Source organism: Dicentrarchus labrax, unplaced genomic scaffold, assembly GCF_905237075.1.
Source record: "Dicentrarchus labrax unplaced genomic scaffold, dlabrax2021, whole genome shotgun sequence".
Classification (NCBI taxonomy): domain Eukaryota; kingdom Metazoa; phylum Chordata; class Actinopteri; family Moronidae; genus Dicentrarchus; species Dicentrarchus labrax.
The window spans coordinates 14255646-14273017 of record NW_026136701.1 but is presented as its reverse complement, the minus strand read 5'-3'; the positions used below and the strand labels follow the sequence as shown (position 1 = coordinate 14273017).

The window sequence follows — 17372 nt, the reverse complement described above, 5'->3', positions numbered from 1 at the left end:
ATAATGCAACTCTAAATTTAAACTTCTATCAAAAAATCAACTGTGAAATTGAACATCAGGAGATTTTTGGAGCCCCTCTGTTAGAAAAAAAAGAAGATCCTGAATCCATTTTGTCATTTGCGAGCTGCCAGAGAAAGTAGGGCACCCCAGATCTGTGCCTTCCCCCGTCTCATGAGCACAAGGGAGCTTTATCAGCATTATGGATATTCAAAATGATACTCTCATCACTTTGATGTAATTAGTGCTATCAGCTGAGATTGCCAGACGCACTCACATTTCCACTCAGTGATAAGAAATCAGAAAATAAAAAATGTTGTAGAACACTGACACGTTTGGCTTAGGTTTATCTTGCAACCTTCAATACACAATGCTTTGTGAAAACAGCAAACAATTTCTAAAGATTTGTGCATATCATTAATCAATATGCAGTTTAAAGTGTCACCAGATTCAATACAGTCTACTACACAATTAGTTCTCTGACAGCCTTAACAATAGCCAACAGAGGTTTGTTATGATCTAGTGACATCTATTGGCTTGATGTAAAACTCCACATTTTATATAACTTCACTGGAACTCATAGATGGAGCTCTGGCGCCCTTCAGTGGCAGCAACTTTAAACACACATAAGCATGTTGAGTTCTTTACTCAAGGCCATCTTGATACGATGAATTAAAAGATGGTAGAGCATTTCTTGTTCACGTGTTCACGTTCACATGTTTTTCTAATTTTTTATAAACCAAACAACTAATCTATTATTTGAGAGAATAGGCAGACTAATACATTTTTAGTTCCATCCCTAGATGTGACACTGGAAGGAGCCTTGCTTCATGATGCTGGTTTGGTATGAAAATTTGTGATGAGGCATAAATCCCCCAACTGTTACAGGTTACACCTTCTTTCTGATACATTAAGAAAACATTATGTCTTGTTGTTTTTCTAAAAACTGCTGTTAAAGAATCTTTATAGACTCCCTTTTGGAGTAAACAGTGCTCGTAAAGATTATCACGTCCCCAAAACAACTGTTATCTTACAAGATCACACTGAACTTGTTTTAAATTTGAATATGTAACAAATCCAGTTGGACATTTTTATTCATTTCACTTCATGATGACACAAAATGAAATTTAGCAAGAACATGGTGTCATGCACGCATACATAATGAACAACCTCATGTTCTACTGAAAGAGCCTTTTTATTTATATCTTTTCAAGGATTCACATTTGGATCAGTTACTTTTAAAGTAAACAAATTATAATCTTCACAAAAATATTCTATCCTTTACATTTTCCAGGTTTTTGTATAAGTGCTACACAAAATAAAATACACAGATAACACCGATACTTCACAACAGGGTGTTTGCATTTCCATGAGTCAGTTCTCTGAGCATGCAAAAATAAGCTCAGCACTCTAATTTGGCATGAGAGAGAGCTTTGACAGAAAAACTGGTCCCTTTGAGGAGCTGTATCACAAATAATGAAGGTTAATACTGTATAAGGAAATGCTCTGGTCACTGGGCTGTGTACCTGTATACAGGTGTTCACTCTCCTGCTGCTCCACATACATCTCTGAGATGAAACATTTAAGCCATTTGCATGCATTTGTTACATCCACAAAAAAACTAAAAACTTGTTTGAAGCTTTCCTTACAATATGGAATAGAAATCCAGAGCCAAACAAAGGCTTTCTGAAGAAAAATGCTATTGTGCACTTTTATTATAGCCCTCGTTAGTTTGATCCTGATATCTCAGTCTAAGGCAACTTTCCTTTCAAAGGAAATCAGGGTTTGAATGTCTCTTTTGACCAGTCAAGTTCATAACTGACAAGAAGACATCACAGTGATGGGGGACAGATACTTTTTTTTATGCAATCTATATATCTAAACTCTGTCAGACTTCTTGGCTTGTCCATATTGTGTATACTAGGTCCAGTGGAGGTTAACTTCTGCTGAATATGAAGTTGAAGTTTGTCACACATTAAAAATGAGAATTCATTACTGTGAAATTCACACGTTTACATTTGTAAAACATGAACTCAAGTTCAATAAATTCATTCATTTATGACTAATTTCCATGGCCTACAGTAACGTAAGTCCCTGTTTCACCTGGATCTTGACCTAAACTGCATTACATAAATTACTGAAAATATCAAGATGAATGTGACCTTAAAACTGTGATTTGAGTTGAATGTGGTGAGAAACATAATATTCACAGTGTTAGTGTGATGGCAGAAGTCTGTCAGACTATGGAAACATTACACACATTTGCATGTAAATATATTGTAACTCCATATGCACCATTGTATTGGCTGTAGACAAGTAGTGTGTGATCACTCCCTTGTGAAAAACTGTAAATGCCAAGAATTTAACCTCAGGTGAGAGAATATTGCTTTGGGACCCCGGTGACCTATAATATTTTATGCCCCCAAAACAAGTTCAGCACTGAGAATGGCACACAAAATGCCAAATGTCACCACAAACGTACCTGTACAGTTCAACTCTGGTTTTCACTAACGACCTTTCACATCTAATCTTTAAGTTTTTAAGAACAATTCAACAATCACATTCTTCGGGCGAGCCCTCTCGAATCACTGCTGACAGCTGAGGTTTCCACAAACCAACGTAACAGTGAAAGATAAATGTTAATGGTTTTCAGACTCTTAGTTTGATTTCTACATGAAAACTCTCCATAATGCCCCACATTAAGAACAAAGACCTGTAGGAAAACAGCACAAGAAAGGTAGGAATTTTAATTCCAAAACCTATGATCCACAAATACTTGGATGTTTCATTAACTTTGCATGCTTATTACCAGTTGGCTGCACAGCAAGAAAATCTAAAGCATACGGCTGACAACTTGTCACGACCAGAAATATGGCACTACGTAAACTAGAGGACACAATCACACTCAGCAAGCCCTCAACCCAGAAGGCTATTTACACTGCTAGCACTCCGGCCTTGGAAGAGTTTCTGTGCTGCTAGGTGACCACTTCTTCACGTGGCAGGTTGAGCCTCACTTCCCCTCCTGCTGCTGTGGAGGCTGAGTAGACTGCGGTGGCGGAAACAGAAGAAGGGCCGTTGGTCTCCAGGGTGAAGAGCTTACAGGGCCCTGGTAGGGCCGCATCAGGAACCTCCTTTTCTGGGCTGGACACTTGGGACGATCCAGGAGACGATGTGGGGCTGAGCTGCACAGCTGTGGTATCCTGCAGCGTGTGCTCGCTGGTCTCTATTTCAAATGCTGCCCCACCGGCCAGCCCGCCGTGTCCCATCAGCCCCGTGCCCCTGCCACCCACCTTAGACCTCCGTGAGCTGTGGGGAGGTGGGAGCCGGCTGCACACGCAACAGGCCCCGAAAAAGGAAAAGGCAACCAGCAGTAGAATAGGTCCGATGATGATTGGGGGATTGGCAGAAGGCACCAGTGTGCTGAAGGCAAACGCTCCCACCAGGGTGATGTTGAGTCCAGCCAGCATGATGCATAGGCCACAGGCACAGCAGAGTGCCGGAGAGGGCAGGCCATGAGGGCGAGACTTCCTTCTCGTCTTCTTCTGAGGGTCCTTTTTAGGAACAGGGGTGCTGGTGTTTCTGTCAGTGATGACCATGTCTTCACCTCCGGGCTCTCTCTCTCTCTCTCTTACACTGTGATATCAAATCTCCCCGTGTCTCAGTCCAAACTCTTCTCCATGGCAACGTTTAAATAAATTCACAACCAGGAGACGTCTTTGTCTGTAAACAACAATACATGGCATGACAATACAGAGTTTTTATTTCAGATTCATACAAAGAAAAAAAACTCTTGCCTACTGATAAGTGCACTTATTACAGTGCTCTTGTTCTGCACTAGTATCAGTGGACAGCTAGTGAATAATCATGGTGGGCATAGTGAAGTGTCCTTCCTGACAGAGTCTGTGTAATCCGTCAATGAGCTCTGAACATTCATCACTCTGCCCTGCTACTCCTATAAATTACAAATATCAGGAGAGGTTGTGGACTGACATATATATGATAAATATCTGATAGCCTGCAAGTAAAATATGCTGGGCACTACTACTGTAGTCACTAGAGGCTAGTCGCATATCTGTGGAAGGACTACAGAGAATACGGTCCAATATTGAAATCTTGGATCTCAAAATGAACTAAACTAAACTTTTAAGAATATATTCTTGCTGGTTTTTGTCAAAACTGAAGTTGTCTATGTAAAACAACAGATAATGTAGGTATGGTAGAGAAAAATAAACATTGAAGTAAACATTGAAATAAACAACAATAGTGCAACAGTTGAGAGGTAATTGTTGCACAATTAATGGGCAATGTGACTATTCATACTGTTGAATAATTACACGATAACTAAGCCTCAGTATAAAATGAGATGCATGCAACCTGTAACTCTTGTATCACCATTATTTTCTAAGCTCCTTAATAATGTGACATGATTAATCAGAATCGTTATTTTTTGTATCTTATTGTGTGAAATAAAATGTGTGCAATCGCACTGCAGCTGCCTCATTCGTGCCAGCTAGGCCACTGGGGGAAAGCATTTCAGTATTTAGTTGCAATCAAATCAGCCTTTTCATTCCAGCATGCAGCCTCCATTCAAAAGGACACAGTGCAAATGAAGACAGGGGATGTGGGGAAGAGATCATTTATTTGGTAAATGTATTCATCAGTAAATCTATGACCCTAAATATATAAAGTGTAGGCTGCATTTAAGTGTGAACTGGGTATTGCTAAGATCATATTTAAATGGCACACATGCTTATTCCACTGGTGTGTTGCATTCCTGTGAAATTAAACCGCAGAAATGAGAAATAAAAATGATCTTACCCTTTATGTCGATGCACTGAAGGTCTTCCCATTGTTTCATCTGTAGATTTTCACCGAGATTCCCAGTCTAATTACCGGGTGTAATTACTGAGAGGTTGAAAGGACGCATAAACACCAAACGAGGGATTTTCATCCTGCTTTCGTAGCTTTACAGTCCTGAGGGCACAAGTCATGACAGCCATTCAATCAGTGGCCGCGGAAACACAAAAACGAGGCGATCCGACCCCGCTAAAGGAATATTAAATCCAAAGGGGAGAGGGAAGATCATTTAGGTGAGATGGCATTTCCTCTGAGTTGACACACAGACGCAACACCGCGCACCGCTCCTGATGTGGACCGAGAGACGCACGTAGCACCTGACAGGTCGTCCTGCAGCGGAAATGGAGGGAAAACGCTTCTATATGCGAGGCATCTCTCCCACAGTCGGTTCCCGGTCGTCATATTTCATTAATTCATATTTGATCTGCCGCGCAGAGCCTCGTCCCTCCTCTGGATGCGACTGTCCTGCCTCCTCCTCAGCGGTCCATCCTTTACCAGCTCAACCTGGTGTGTGTGTGTGTGTGTGTGTGTGTTGCACGTTGCCTGTAGCTCTTCAGCTCACCTTTGTTCACTTGTTGCTGATTTTTCAAGAGGATCGTGCAATATTTTGTATTATTTCACCATTTATTTTGAAATTTTAATTAAAAGTTGAAGTGTCTCTTCAGTTGCCTTGTTATGGAGCTTTCAGCCCTTAAATAATATGATTCAAACATGATTTGTAACATGGCACTCTTTAAAAAGTTGTAATTAATGGCTTAGTTAATGTTATCATTACAACATAATCAGTTATAAGTCATTAATTAGAACAACCTGGGTTGCCAGGGTGTGAAAACTCTCTCTGGCTCTTGAGTCATTAACAAAGAGTCATGAATTTCTAATGGTCCAATAATCCAACAGGTTTAGGTTACCAATATTATTAATAAAGAGTCACCTAATAAGACAATAACACAGGTTAGTAAGATGTCTGTAACTGAATGTTAAAAAATCATTTATAAAGGGTTCATAAGGCCTGAGGTCAAACAGTCCATTGGAGGGGTCTTTCTGATTTAAAGAGAAATGAGACAGCAGATATTAAGGGTTGGGAACTGTTTATAAAGCATCAGTAAACCAATAATACATTCTAACTGATAAAAAAAATGTGTAAAGCTTATAAATCCTTTTGAGACGTTGCTGTATTAGAAATAGGAACATATATTATCTTAAAAGCTGAGAGAAAAAGTTCCTTCTTGACCTTGCAAATTGTAAAATAAAATAATTATATGTGGCCGGACACATTAAGGGGTCATTTGGATAATTTTTTGTGATTTGGGTGAACTGACCCTTTAAGTGTTTGCGGTTCTGGTTTTAAGGTGCGGCCCAGGGTGTTTCATTTTCACGGTATCTGGGTGATGTGCAATTAAGAGTCCCTCCATCGTCAGTTCTTAACACAGACACAGAGGGATGGTGCGATTGTGATCCGAGGCCTGACAGTCAGACTGCCTGTTGTCATCAAGGTGCTGCAGACTCCTCCGGCTCCTGTTGCCTACATTATTCAACCTCACAGCACGTCACAGTTTTTGTCAGAGCACAGCGTTCTTCCCCACGCCACTTCCCATGCAGCAGCCATTCTGCCTGTGCTGTCCTGAATATTAATGCATTATGTTTCACTGCGGGGGTGCAGTTCACTGTATGCAGTGGAAGTAGCTATTTGTCCCTGTGTGTGTGTGTGTGTGTGTGTGTGTGTGTGTGTGTGTGTGTGTGTGTGTGTGTGTGTGTGTGTCTGTACGCATGCATGTACTCCAATTTGTTTTGCTCATGACATACACAAGCAGGGAAACTTGAGCTGAATCATATACGAGTCCCTTCATCACGTAACAACCTCAATAATATCTTAATTGCTGGCTGTTGTGCCATGATGAGTTGAGCTGCACACAAGTGGGACCACTGGGCTTAATTTGCTTCACTCCCTGTCAGGAAGTATAAGAATACTTCACTAACAATTACAACTGAATCTTTTGAGATGTTTATTAGACTACATTAGTAGAACATTATGAGGTGAGTTCAGCAGATACAACAATTATACAGAAAAAAAGAATGAATCAGAAAGATTCAATTCAGCGTCTTTTGTTTCACGTTTGAAAGAAACCTCATGAAGAAGATCAGTTGAATTGGTCAGTCAGGTCATGTGATGACGTCAAGGCAGGTCTTGATCAGTAGGCAACTGCTTGAGTTTCCGTCTAGATAAGACGTCTGGCATGTCTGTAGATGTCCTGCAACACACCACACATGACTCACATAAGCAAGGAATGTTGTATCGTGTCTGTTGGTCTGATTAAGCTGAACTAAAACATCTTGTGGACAGAAATGAAAATTATCTGTTTAGAGGAATCTGTTTACAATGTCTTCCTTCCATTTGTGACAACTTATATTACTTGACTCCCATAAGTCATGGAAAATTTAAGAGTAATATAAAGAGTAGAGGAAATGACTGTTGCATAATTAGTGTATTTATGACCTCTTTGGATAATTTTCTGATGCTGATACAGGCAGTAAGATAACTAACATTAACATTGCAGTAAATGTGACCTTGATTTTCTAGATTTAAAGGACCAGTGTGTAGGATTTAGTGGCATCTAGTGGTGATGTTGAAGACTGCAACATTCCAAGCGTGTAGGAGAAACTACGGTGGCCGCAAAAGTCCCAAAAAACGTCAAATGCCCTATCTCTTTTCTATTCTTCTATCTCTCTTTTTTTTATTCTGGCCTACAGTAGAAACATGGCAGTTCAACATGGTGGACTATAGATAAAAATGGCTTATTCAGGTGATTATAATGAAAAACATAGTTATGATTATTCAATTTCTACCAATAGATCCTCCTAAATGTTACACACTGGACCTTTATTATTATTTTTCACATATCACTCACAGGTTTGTAAAAATGCTTACCTTTGAAGGAAAATGTATATATCTACAAGCTTAGAGTGACACGGGTCAACACATACAGTTAATGGATGATATGATCTGACATAACTGAAATCTATCCAGTATCTGTGTTTCCACAGCAAAAACATCCAAGTGACTGACTATGAAAAGAAGGTAATACCTTTTAATGTTCCCTTTAGAAAGTCACCATTTCACCTCTAAATAGTTTGGACAGGCAACAAAAAAGCATGTTTTCATGAAGATGTTTTGTTGACAACTTTGCTATGATAAAAGCAAACAAAATAAAAAGTTTACTACCAACCTGTCCTCATATTATCAGCAACAAACTAACAGTGCAGCACATAAGATCACTTCTTCATGTAGCATGACTTAATCAATCATCTCCTTTATATTAAGTGATCAGTCATTTGTCCCCAAATCAGTGAACAACATATAATATGATAAATTAGCCTTCAAATCACATAGTTTAGATTTACTGTCTCTATTTTATACGTTTATTGTTATGCACCAATTCACCAAGGCAAATTCTTTGCATGTGAACCTACTTGGCAATAAAACCGATTCTGATTCTGATAGATCAATATCATCATATCGGCCCTTGCTTTGCAGTGACTGCCTCAAACCCAAAATGAACAAAATGAGATAAAAACAGACACACATCTAAAAACTGAAGGTCAAATCATTGCACTGCTTTGAGTCTCTGTCTGGCAGGACAGTAACCTTATAACATTATCCTCAAAGATCTCTGTGTTCCTACAGTAAGTAGAAGGGATTGTTCCACTCAATGAGTCCAGTGTTAACGCACAGCTTTATGGACTATGTGGAAAATGTGTCATTAAAAGTCTTTGAAGTTTTAGTTAATTAATCTCTGGGCATTTACATAAGAATTTACGATGCATCCAAAAACATTCTTGCAGTATTTGTTGACAGATGACATAGATTAGTGTGTAAAAATAGTATAGCTTTATAATAATGAGGGCAAATCAAGAGTTGTTTGGAATCTGGGTCAATTTACTCATCTATTGCAGGAGGTTTTTGAGACACACTATTCTTTTCATCTGTCGCTGCAATGATTAGAATTTGGTTAGGTTGAGGATCTTGAAATAAGAATTACTCAGTTAAGGCGAGGGAAAGATCATCGTCAAAGAAAGTGGAAAATGAACAGCAGTTTCCCGTCACACTGCTCTGGCCTGTACTTCTGACGGACAACTCAAACAACAATTCAAAAGTTAAAACCTGAATAAAGTATAGTTAAATTTAGGGAACTAAAAGCACTTTAAGATTAGGGTAACATCATCTAGACTATAGGGAAATGATTGATTGATTGATTGTGACTTCAAATAGGATGTGAACCCTCTGATGCTGAACTTAATTGTATTGTACACCCATTCACCTCCACAACGTGCTCATCCTTACCTTTCTTGCACTATTTGAACACAACACCACTCGTTGCTCTCGTGTATGAATCCACATTAATTGCATGAACTGCAATGAATTCTCTGGATATAATATTGGTATCATACCCCTCGTCTGGGTTGGTCTCCGTTGGTCCACCCTCCACAAAGGTTCCCATTCGACTCTTTGAACGTTCCAGATTTAGTTGACTCTGAGTCCCTGCCAAGAGGTGAGCAGATAAACATACTGCAACGTTCAGTACAACATTATATGTTTCACCAGTCTGTGGAAATCTGAGAGCTGTATCGTACTATGAAAGCTGGCAGGAGAACATATACTTGGATTGTCCATTATGTATTCTTCTAGCTGTCTTCGCCATTTAAAACAAGATAACATGAAAAGAGAAATTGCCATCTCATAGCTGCTCCTATAACTGTAACTCACAATATCATACAGCTGTTCCTCACCAACTTTTTTCTATTCATCTAATTTTTTTAAACATTAGGGCTTGATAATATTAACAAATAAAAGTCAAGAAAATGAAGTTCTGCAAAGAGTTTCAGAAATTGATAGAAGAACTTTAAGACTTAGTGCATGTTGGCAACATTTTCCTGCACAGAGCGACCTGTCTTTTAGAAATGATCATGGTGAGTTACTTTAAATGGAATCTCTCTACATAATTAGATAAAATATGATTACCTTTCAGTGTGTAGTTTTAATATGCATATTACATTCGTATTTCCCTTCTTATCATTGGAGCACAAACGTGTAGGTCTTCATTTCAAATGTTATTAATCTCTTATCATATGTGTATGGTTGGCTGCTCAGTACCATAACAGTGTCTTGTGATTTGTGATTGTACATTGCTGTATGATGCTAATATACACTACACACTAATAACATTATATGAAAATGTTTACACTTTGTAACATGTTTATGTGACTTTCAGATCTTCTCAGCACAATGGCTCTTTTGTCATTTACATCTTTACTTGATCTTGATCATGAAAGAAGAAAGCACACCTTTTTTTTGTTACTATTCAACTGCACCCTGTGAAATATTAGAGACGGCTGATGCTCTGCAGTAACCACCTAGACACAACACCTCTCTCACTGGTGTTAATTAGCTCTCCGGTGTGCAGACTGGTGTCAGAGTTATTATCAACAAATCCCAGACATCAAGTAGCTAAGTGAACACAGTATCTTTTTTGAATCTTAAATGATACCTGCATATGTTTGGCTTTGCTTCTCTGTTGAAACATTAAGGAACACATGCACTCACCTTCTCTTCTTAGTGTCTCTACAGGTTGATCGGGAGCAGGATTGGCAGGTGTGGGGTGCACTCGGAAATTTCCTGGGAAATTTTCATTTACATCACAGCATGGCGTGTGATGAAACAATGTATTTAATTAAGTACAAGTACATAAATGACTTTTTTCAAATAATGGATAACAATAAACAACTTACCAAAGGATGGAAGAATATGGTTGATGTTCAGCCAGGCTTTTATGAAGGGGTAGATTGATATGAGCAGGCCTGGAAAGCAGATAGCACTATTAATTTGATGACTGATATAAAAACACTGCTGTTACTATAGTTTCCTAATCACTATAGGTTGAATAAACAAGAAGTAATAACCGATTAATTGCATCGTCAGTGTAAATATTTTTCCCAATCTTGGGTTCCAAAGAAACGATAATCAATCATTTTTATTACTTGCCCTGAATTTGCACTGTAGTAGACTTAAACAAAACCAGGATTAGAGGAAACTATTGTGTAATGCAGGCTCTAGGAAAAATCTCATTATAAAGGGATATCAAATTTCAGCGTGGTATAGAAGCATAAAATCTAATCACTTGCACATTCTCGTTTATTGCCTGTGAGCCTCACCAGAAGGTAAAAAAAACTCTTCCCATACTTGCAGACGATCAGGACCAACTATGAGACTGTTTGATGAAATAGCCTTCAGATTATTTTTAGTGTACCAGATACAGTGTGTGATGTTTCTTCCAGTTCAACTCGAAGCATAAAGCAATATCTGAACCGCAGGGCTTGTGTGCCTCTCAGTGGCACTCTGCTCCAATTCAACACAGTTATTGATTTCCCTTACAAGCCACAGGAACTGGCATTAAACCCTGGCAGGTCCTGAGGGTGTCTGTGATGCATGTATGTGCTTAAAATGTCATGAAACTGCAGAAGGAGTGAAAGAATCTGCCGAGAACACTCTGTTCATACTCATTAGTCAGCCTATGTGTTGGAGGAGGCATCAAGGCACATAAGCCCCCAAACACATAATTAGATGCTACTTAGCTGCACAAGTGCTGCCAGAGTGAATGTCTCTGACAAGCTGCTGTGCACAGTTTTGATTTGCCAAATTCTTGTGTACATTGAGGACGTCAAAATTAATTATTGAAAGTTGATCAGATCACCAGTGAGGACACATTTCACATTAACAATGTATGCTGATGTTGTCTTCCTCCGATCAGAAGCCCTGACCTTTGCTCCTTCTCTCCAGGAAAGCAGTCTATCTTGGCAGTGCAACTCGTCGGGCCGTCAGCTGGTTCCAGTTACACTGTTGTATCAAGTGATCACATGATGTGTTTTTCAAGAACGGTGGATGGAAAATGTCATAGGCCACTGGTTTTTCAACTGAATTTTTGATATATTTTTAAACAAATATTCATCAGTTTGTCCCCCTCAAACCAGACAAAACTCTGAGGAGATTTTGTTTTAAACGTGTGTTTTGTTGACATAAATTTTAAATCCTCACTGTTTGGGGTCTCACAGATCCCATTTCTCATTTAAATATATATATATGTTTTTTCTTCTGACCTTGTTATAACTCTGATATCAAGAAAAACACTAAAATAAAAGGGACATTTGCTTTGGCCAGAATCTAAGCTTGCATACATCCTTAATATGTTTTTTGGGCTATGCATGAAAAAACATGTATGCCTTTTCCAATAACTCAATCACAATGAAAGTTGATTATTCCTATATAGTGATGTAACTTAATGTTTGGGCTCAGTTAATCTCCCTTTTTTATCTCTTCTAAACAAACTGCTATTTTAAAACTCCAAAAAGAGCAATTCAACTTCATTTGGGAAGGGCAGTGCAGCCTACTGTCAACACCAGACACACAGCATATGAGGATCCATTGTAATCCATTGTGTATTGAACCACTTTTACAGTTGGGGTCTCTGAGATTACAACCACAAGTTATGTGACATTTTCTGTCGCAGCCTCCGGGGTCAAAATCCTGTTTTAAAGCAATTCTTCAAAAAAGTTATTAGGAACTTTCAATGTGATGTTTTTGAAAGCTGTTAAAGAGGGACAGGGCCCACAATTAGAACATTACGGTTAATCCACTGTTACACTAACACCATCACTAGTTCAGTGACACTACAGAAAAATAAAATACTAGAGGCTCAAAGCAAAAAAGCAATCAAGACAACCAACGATGTTTAAGGACTCTATCCTATAACGTTTCACACACACTCACCGAGGCCCCCCGCTCCCAGGAAGATACCTCCTACAGCATCAGCATCGCACTCCCTGGACACCCCAATGATGATGCAGCCCGCCACAATGCTGAGCAGGGCTGAGCCCACGCGTAGTCCATGGTACTCCCCGATGCTGACGGGGTTCATTCAGCAAGTGGAACTCGGGCCCTCACTGCCACTGGCAACTTTACTGTCATCTGCACGAGCCTCACCCCTCCCTTTCTTTCACTCTCTCTGACACAGAAACACTTTCTCTGCCAGAGCTCTCCATCTCTATTCTCCGTTGCTCAAGACATCTCATGCATCTTTAAAGATGGAGCTCTGGTTTCCATTGCCACCAGAAAATTAGAAAGCTTGGGGGCGCTGACTCTTATGACAGCGATACGCGTGCTACAAATCTGATCATAGCCCTCTTCCTCCCAGCACTGGCGTCTAGTATCACGTATGCAGTGAAGTAATTTAGGAGAAATGTACACTAAAACAACAAACAGCTGTGTGGTTGTCTTGGACACATGCAGTGTGTCAAGAAGTTAAAAGTGAGACACAACAGTGCAGAGCAGCACAGAGACACAAAGAGAGAAGGGGGGAAGGCAGAGAGAGGAAGAAAGGGAGACAGTTGGAGAGACAGAGTTGGAGTATGTGCTACTTGTGTGATTTGTCTGTGAGTTTGAAGGGAATGTGTAATGAAAGGTTCAGAGAGTCCTCTACGGTGGGGGCCCGAGGCCATCCATAAAGGCCTGCAGTTGCCATAGGAATAGCATATCCATGGCAACAGAGGGAAAAAGAGGGTAAGCGAGATAAACACTGGTGAATAGGATAACAAATGAACTTACTTGAGGTTACTTAGAGGAGAAACAGTGACATATTTCAGCAGGTAAACTCCTTTTTTCTTTCTCTAGAGCCACATGTTTGCATCAATTATTTATCAGTGCTGGTGATATGATGTGTGTGTGTGTGTGTGTGTGTGTGTGTGTGTGTGTGTGTAACATACGCAGCCCATACCTACTGAGTCATTGTAGTATTTGTGGCTGGTGACATATATACATAATGAACACACTAAATGGTTGGTTTTCCTCAACCACCACACATTAAGCTATCAGTGTGGGAGGGAGAGCACACTCATTACATGTGAGGCCATAACCACAAATGTTCGTGAACAGCACAAATGTAGCTCATCTCTGAGATCACAAGCACTGTGCCCTCTCAAGGGATGTGGGTCTCAGAGATTTTTGGTTGCCTCAATACATAAAAAAAAAAACTTGATGACACTGCTGTATAATTTTATTCCAACTGCTCCAATCTCTCTGTAATATATCAATTATCAAGTATCACTTGTGTCCTCACACTTTCCCACAGATTTTTTTTTTGTAATAATGATGGATAACTGCAATATGCAACCATTAACTGTGCTAAATATCATCAATGACTTATTCATATCTTATGTATTTAAACAAAAATAAATACCTTTTGATCTAATTTATCTAAATTAAGAGCATTGTCGATTAGCTGTATTTGCATTATGCTCTGTATTTGTGAACTATAATAAAAAAAACTGTGAAAAAAAGAAATTATTGAGAAGTTACATGTTGACATTAAGAGACAGTATGAGTTACCTAAAGTTACTAATCTGTGGAACAAAATGGAAAAGGACTGCGTTGGCCGGGAATCGAACCCGGGTCAACTGCTTGGAAGGCAGCTATGCTAACCACTATACCACCAACGCTGTGTTAGACCGTTTGGGAAGATGCATAATCCATGTGAACCTGCCATGACATACCTGCCATTTCCGATCCGGAAAAGGGTCTTGGTTGGTTGTTAGTAAAAAAATATGGGAAACATAAAAATAAAAAATAAAAATCACAATAAGCGCAGTTTGTTGTGGTCGCCACACAACGTCGCAGTTGTACTGGACATGCTGCTCAGTGACATTTGTGAAGCATCAAACCACCTCAACCGTAACTGCGTATTTAGAGTAGTATTAGAGTAATCGCAGGAAACTGATTAAATGAATCTATTTTCTCAGATTCAACCATAAGACATAAAATCCCCAGTAGATGCATGGCTGGCTGAAAAATCTTCTTTTTATTTAAGTGTTTAATAACACTAGTTAGAGATCTATCACATTTAATTTGAGTGTCCACATATCTCGGACGATGGAAAATAAAATAAAATACATTGGCCCGTACGGGGATCGAACCCGCGACCTTGGCGTTATTAGCACCACGCTCTAACCAACTGAGCTAACCGGCCCAACGTGCTCTCTCAGAGGTTCATATTCCAATATTACAGTGGACATGGTGCTTTCTCTGAACATCAGGTCACAATATTCCCTTACGACACAATTTAAATCCATTATATGACTATAAACTTGTTTATCTTTACATCCACCTTTTAAAACAAACCACAAAGAAAACACGTCGCTACATTCTTCATATAATATATATCCAATATATTTGTTTCAGACCTCGTGGCGCAACGGTAGCGCGTCTGACTCCAGATCAGAAGGTTGCGTGTTCAAATCACGTCGGGGTCATACTTTTACTTGTTAGTCAGCTAATTTTTTAATTCCCTACTGCCTCTGGACCCCTCCGTCATCCCACTGAATGCAAAGGACCTTCTTAAATCAATTATGATTCCTTTTTAATGCTGGCAATAATACTGTTATTGGCGTATATTTTTAATATCACTAGGAAATTACATGGGAAGAAGAAAGTCTTAAATAACTCACTTGAAAATGATCAGCTGTAGACATTGACACTGCCAGTTGCATTCCCAGCCCTGTGGAGGATGAAATATTTTTGAAGACTTTGAAGACCACTCAAGCTGTCTATAGGAAAGGGCCAGAGCTGTCTCTATATTCTGAGCAGGCTGAGGGTAACGGACGCCAACAGATTCCACCATAGCAGGAGAAATACGTTTTTTTATCCGGCCCTTCAACCCCAAACAGAAGGATCAGATCTCTCTTTCAGAGAAAGACATTGTCACCATTATATGTAATACATTACTGGGGAGGGTTTGTCCCAGATATCCAGGTTTGGACCTTATCTTTAAGGTAGTTTATTACAAATAAAGGAGAAAATTAAATAAAAAGATGTCCGTTTCAAACTTCTCCATCAATGCCATCCAGCAAAACCTTATTTGTAAAAAATAAGATATGAAAATTATATTACTTTCTCTTTCTGTGGACACAACCATACCCTTATACTGTTGTCCTCTGGGAAAAAAATGTCCCCAATTTTATCGTAAGCAATATTTTATCATAAACAATTTTATTTTTTAATAAACAATACAATCAAATAACAGAAAACTTTATTTTCTGTTTGTTACTGTTGCTGCAATGAATAAAGAAGCCAGTATCCTCCTAAATCCTGGTCAGTTTTCATCGTCCACGCAGAACAAATAAAGGTAACAATCGTCCACGCAGAACAAATAAAGATAACAATGAATGGAAAGTTTACTAATAGAAAGAAGGAAATAACCATTGAGTGAAAAAACAGGGCTCGTCCGGGATTTGAACCCGGGACCTCTCGCACCCTAAGCGAGAATCATACCCCTAGACCAACGAGCCAACTCATGGGCACTTTCGGTGTCAGGGTCCAGAAAATTCGCGACTACCTGAAATCTGACTTATTTTCTACCTAAAATCCTCTACAACAACAAAAGAAAGCCATATTTCGTGTCCACTTTACAGCTTTAGAAGACTTCCGAGTAAACCTGTTTACTTACTTTACTATAAACAGTTGTTACCACACAAAAATTACATGAATAACTTTTTTTATGGTAGACTTTAGTTACACATTTTCCACCTGATATCCAATAGTTTGCATGTATCGATAGCACATTCACATACCTACCGCTGAGTCCTAATCCCTGCGGCCACTTGCTGAGACTGCAGCTCGGATGGGCGAGCCAATTAGCTGCCTACACCTGGCTGTGTGTTGGCACAGGTTGGAGGGAGCTGCAGTAATAGTCTGTCATTGTGTGGAAAGATATTATGGAGCCTCTCCTGCGCGAATTAAAGAAAGTTTTTGACTGTATTACTCACACTCTTTACTATTATTTATTTATTTTAATGTCATTATATGATTATAAACTGATGTTCTTGTGTAATGCATATGGGATTACCATTACCATGAACTGATGTACAGATGTTATGCGAAGTTGTCCCAGTATTTGATACGTAATCTTTCCTAAAGTGAAAGTAAATGGAAAACTACGGAAGAGGATTAGGGACAAATGTGAACTTCTAAATTTGAGTTTTGAGTTCAAAGTAAAAAAAGAAAAAAAAGAAAAAATAAATCTTTAAAGTTTAAATTAAAATGTTCACATCCGTAGAAAACCAATACAGATTTTGTTTAAATAAATACATACGGTATCTAATCACTTAAAACAACTTACTTGAGATCCAACATTTCAAACTGGTGTTTTATTTTATTTATAACCACACTTACTCATGTCAGCCCCTCTGTGGGGGAGCCACATACATACACATACATGTTGCACCACATCTGAGAAGCTACTGTACTTAAAGGGGGGGGGACGGGGTGGCACATGTGTCCCTTCATAAATACTTCTGCTGTGTACCAAAACAAAGTAACACCCGCTTTGTTCACACGGTATCTCATGTGAGGGTTGGTTTGGTGCTGGATGCTCGGTCCGCAGCCATTATTACAGTGGTAACATTCAACCTCGTTGTTA

At 39.2% G+C, this 17372-nt stretch overlaps 2 protein-coding genes and 4 non-coding genes across 6 annotated transcripts; 1 reads left to right on the top strand and 5 right to left on the bottom strand.

Moving 5' to 3' along the window:
* Positions 1 to 1173: 1173 nt before the first annotated feature.
* tmem275a (transmembrane protein 275a) lies at positions 1174 to 5376 on the bottom strand. The gene is made up of 2 exons (XM_051408636.1): positions 4816 to 5376; positions 1174 to 3717 (listed from the first exon to the last, which is right to left on the bottom strand). Exon 2 carries the CDS (start codon positions 3591 to 3593, stop codon positions 2973 to 2975), a length of 621 nt encoding a protein of 206 aa, XP_051264596.1. The 5' UTR covers positions 3594 to 3717; positions 4816 to 5376; the 3' UTR covers positions 1174 to 2972.
* A 1467-nt stretch (positions 5377 to 6843) lies between these two features.
* On the bottom strand, positions 6844 to 13579 carry kncn (kinocilin). The gene is made up of 5 exons (XM_051409951.1): positions 12674 to 13579; positions 10639 to 10707; positions 10454 to 10525; positions 9301 to 9391; positions 6844 to 7103 (listed from the first exon to the last, which is right to left on the bottom strand). The coding sequence occupies exons 1-5, from the start codon at positions 12819 to 12821 to the stop codon at positions 7028 to 7030; spliced, it is 456 nt and encodes a 151-aa protein (XP_051265911.1). The 5' UTR covers positions 12822 to 13579; the 3' UTR covers positions 6844 to 7027.
* A 746-nt stretch (positions 13580 to 14325) lies between these two features.
* Positions 14326 to 14397, bottom strand: trnag-ucc (transfer RNA glycine (anticodon UCC)). The gene has a single exon. It is a non-coding gene; the product is annotated as a tRNA-Gly (tRNA).
* Positions 14398 to 14850: 453 nt separating this feature from the next.
* On the bottom strand, positions 14851 to 14924 carry trnai-aau (transfer RNA isoleucine (anticodon AAU)). Its single transcript has one exon. It is a non-coding gene; the product is annotated as a tRNA-Ile (tRNA).
* A 211-nt stretch (positions 14925 to 15135) lies between these two features.
* On the top strand, positions 15136 to 15207 carry trnaw-cca (transfer RNA tryptophan (anticodon CCA)). Its single transcript has one exon. It is a non-coding gene; the product is annotated as a tRNA-Trp (tRNA).
* A 963-nt stretch (positions 15208 to 16170) lies between these two features.
* trnap-agg (transfer RNA proline (anticodon AGG)) lies at positions 16171 to 16242 on the bottom strand. The gene has a single exon. It is a non-coding gene; the product is annotated as a tRNA-Pro (tRNA).
* Between the last annotated feature and the right edge of the window lie 1130 nt (positions 16243 to 17372).

Excerpts from the sequence above, each read along its gene's own strand:
- kncn (XM_051409951.1), bottom strand. The coding sequence starts at position 12,821 with ATGAACCCCGTCAGCATCGGGGAGTACCATGGACTACGCGTGGGCTCA. Across the intron at positions 10,708-12,673 it reads CCTGGGAGCGGGGGGCCTCG|GCCTGCTCATATCAATCTAC; the intron begins GTGAGTGTGTGT and ends TCTGCTTTCCAG. Across the intron at positions 9,392-10,453 it reads AGAGACACTAAGAAGAGAAG|GGACTCAGAGTCAACTAAAT; the intron begins GTGAGTGCATGT and ends ACCTCTTGGCAG.
- tmem275a (XM_051408636.1), bottom strand. The coding sequence starts at position 3,593 with ATGGTCATCACTGACAGAAACACCAGCACCCCTGTTCCTAAAAAGGAC.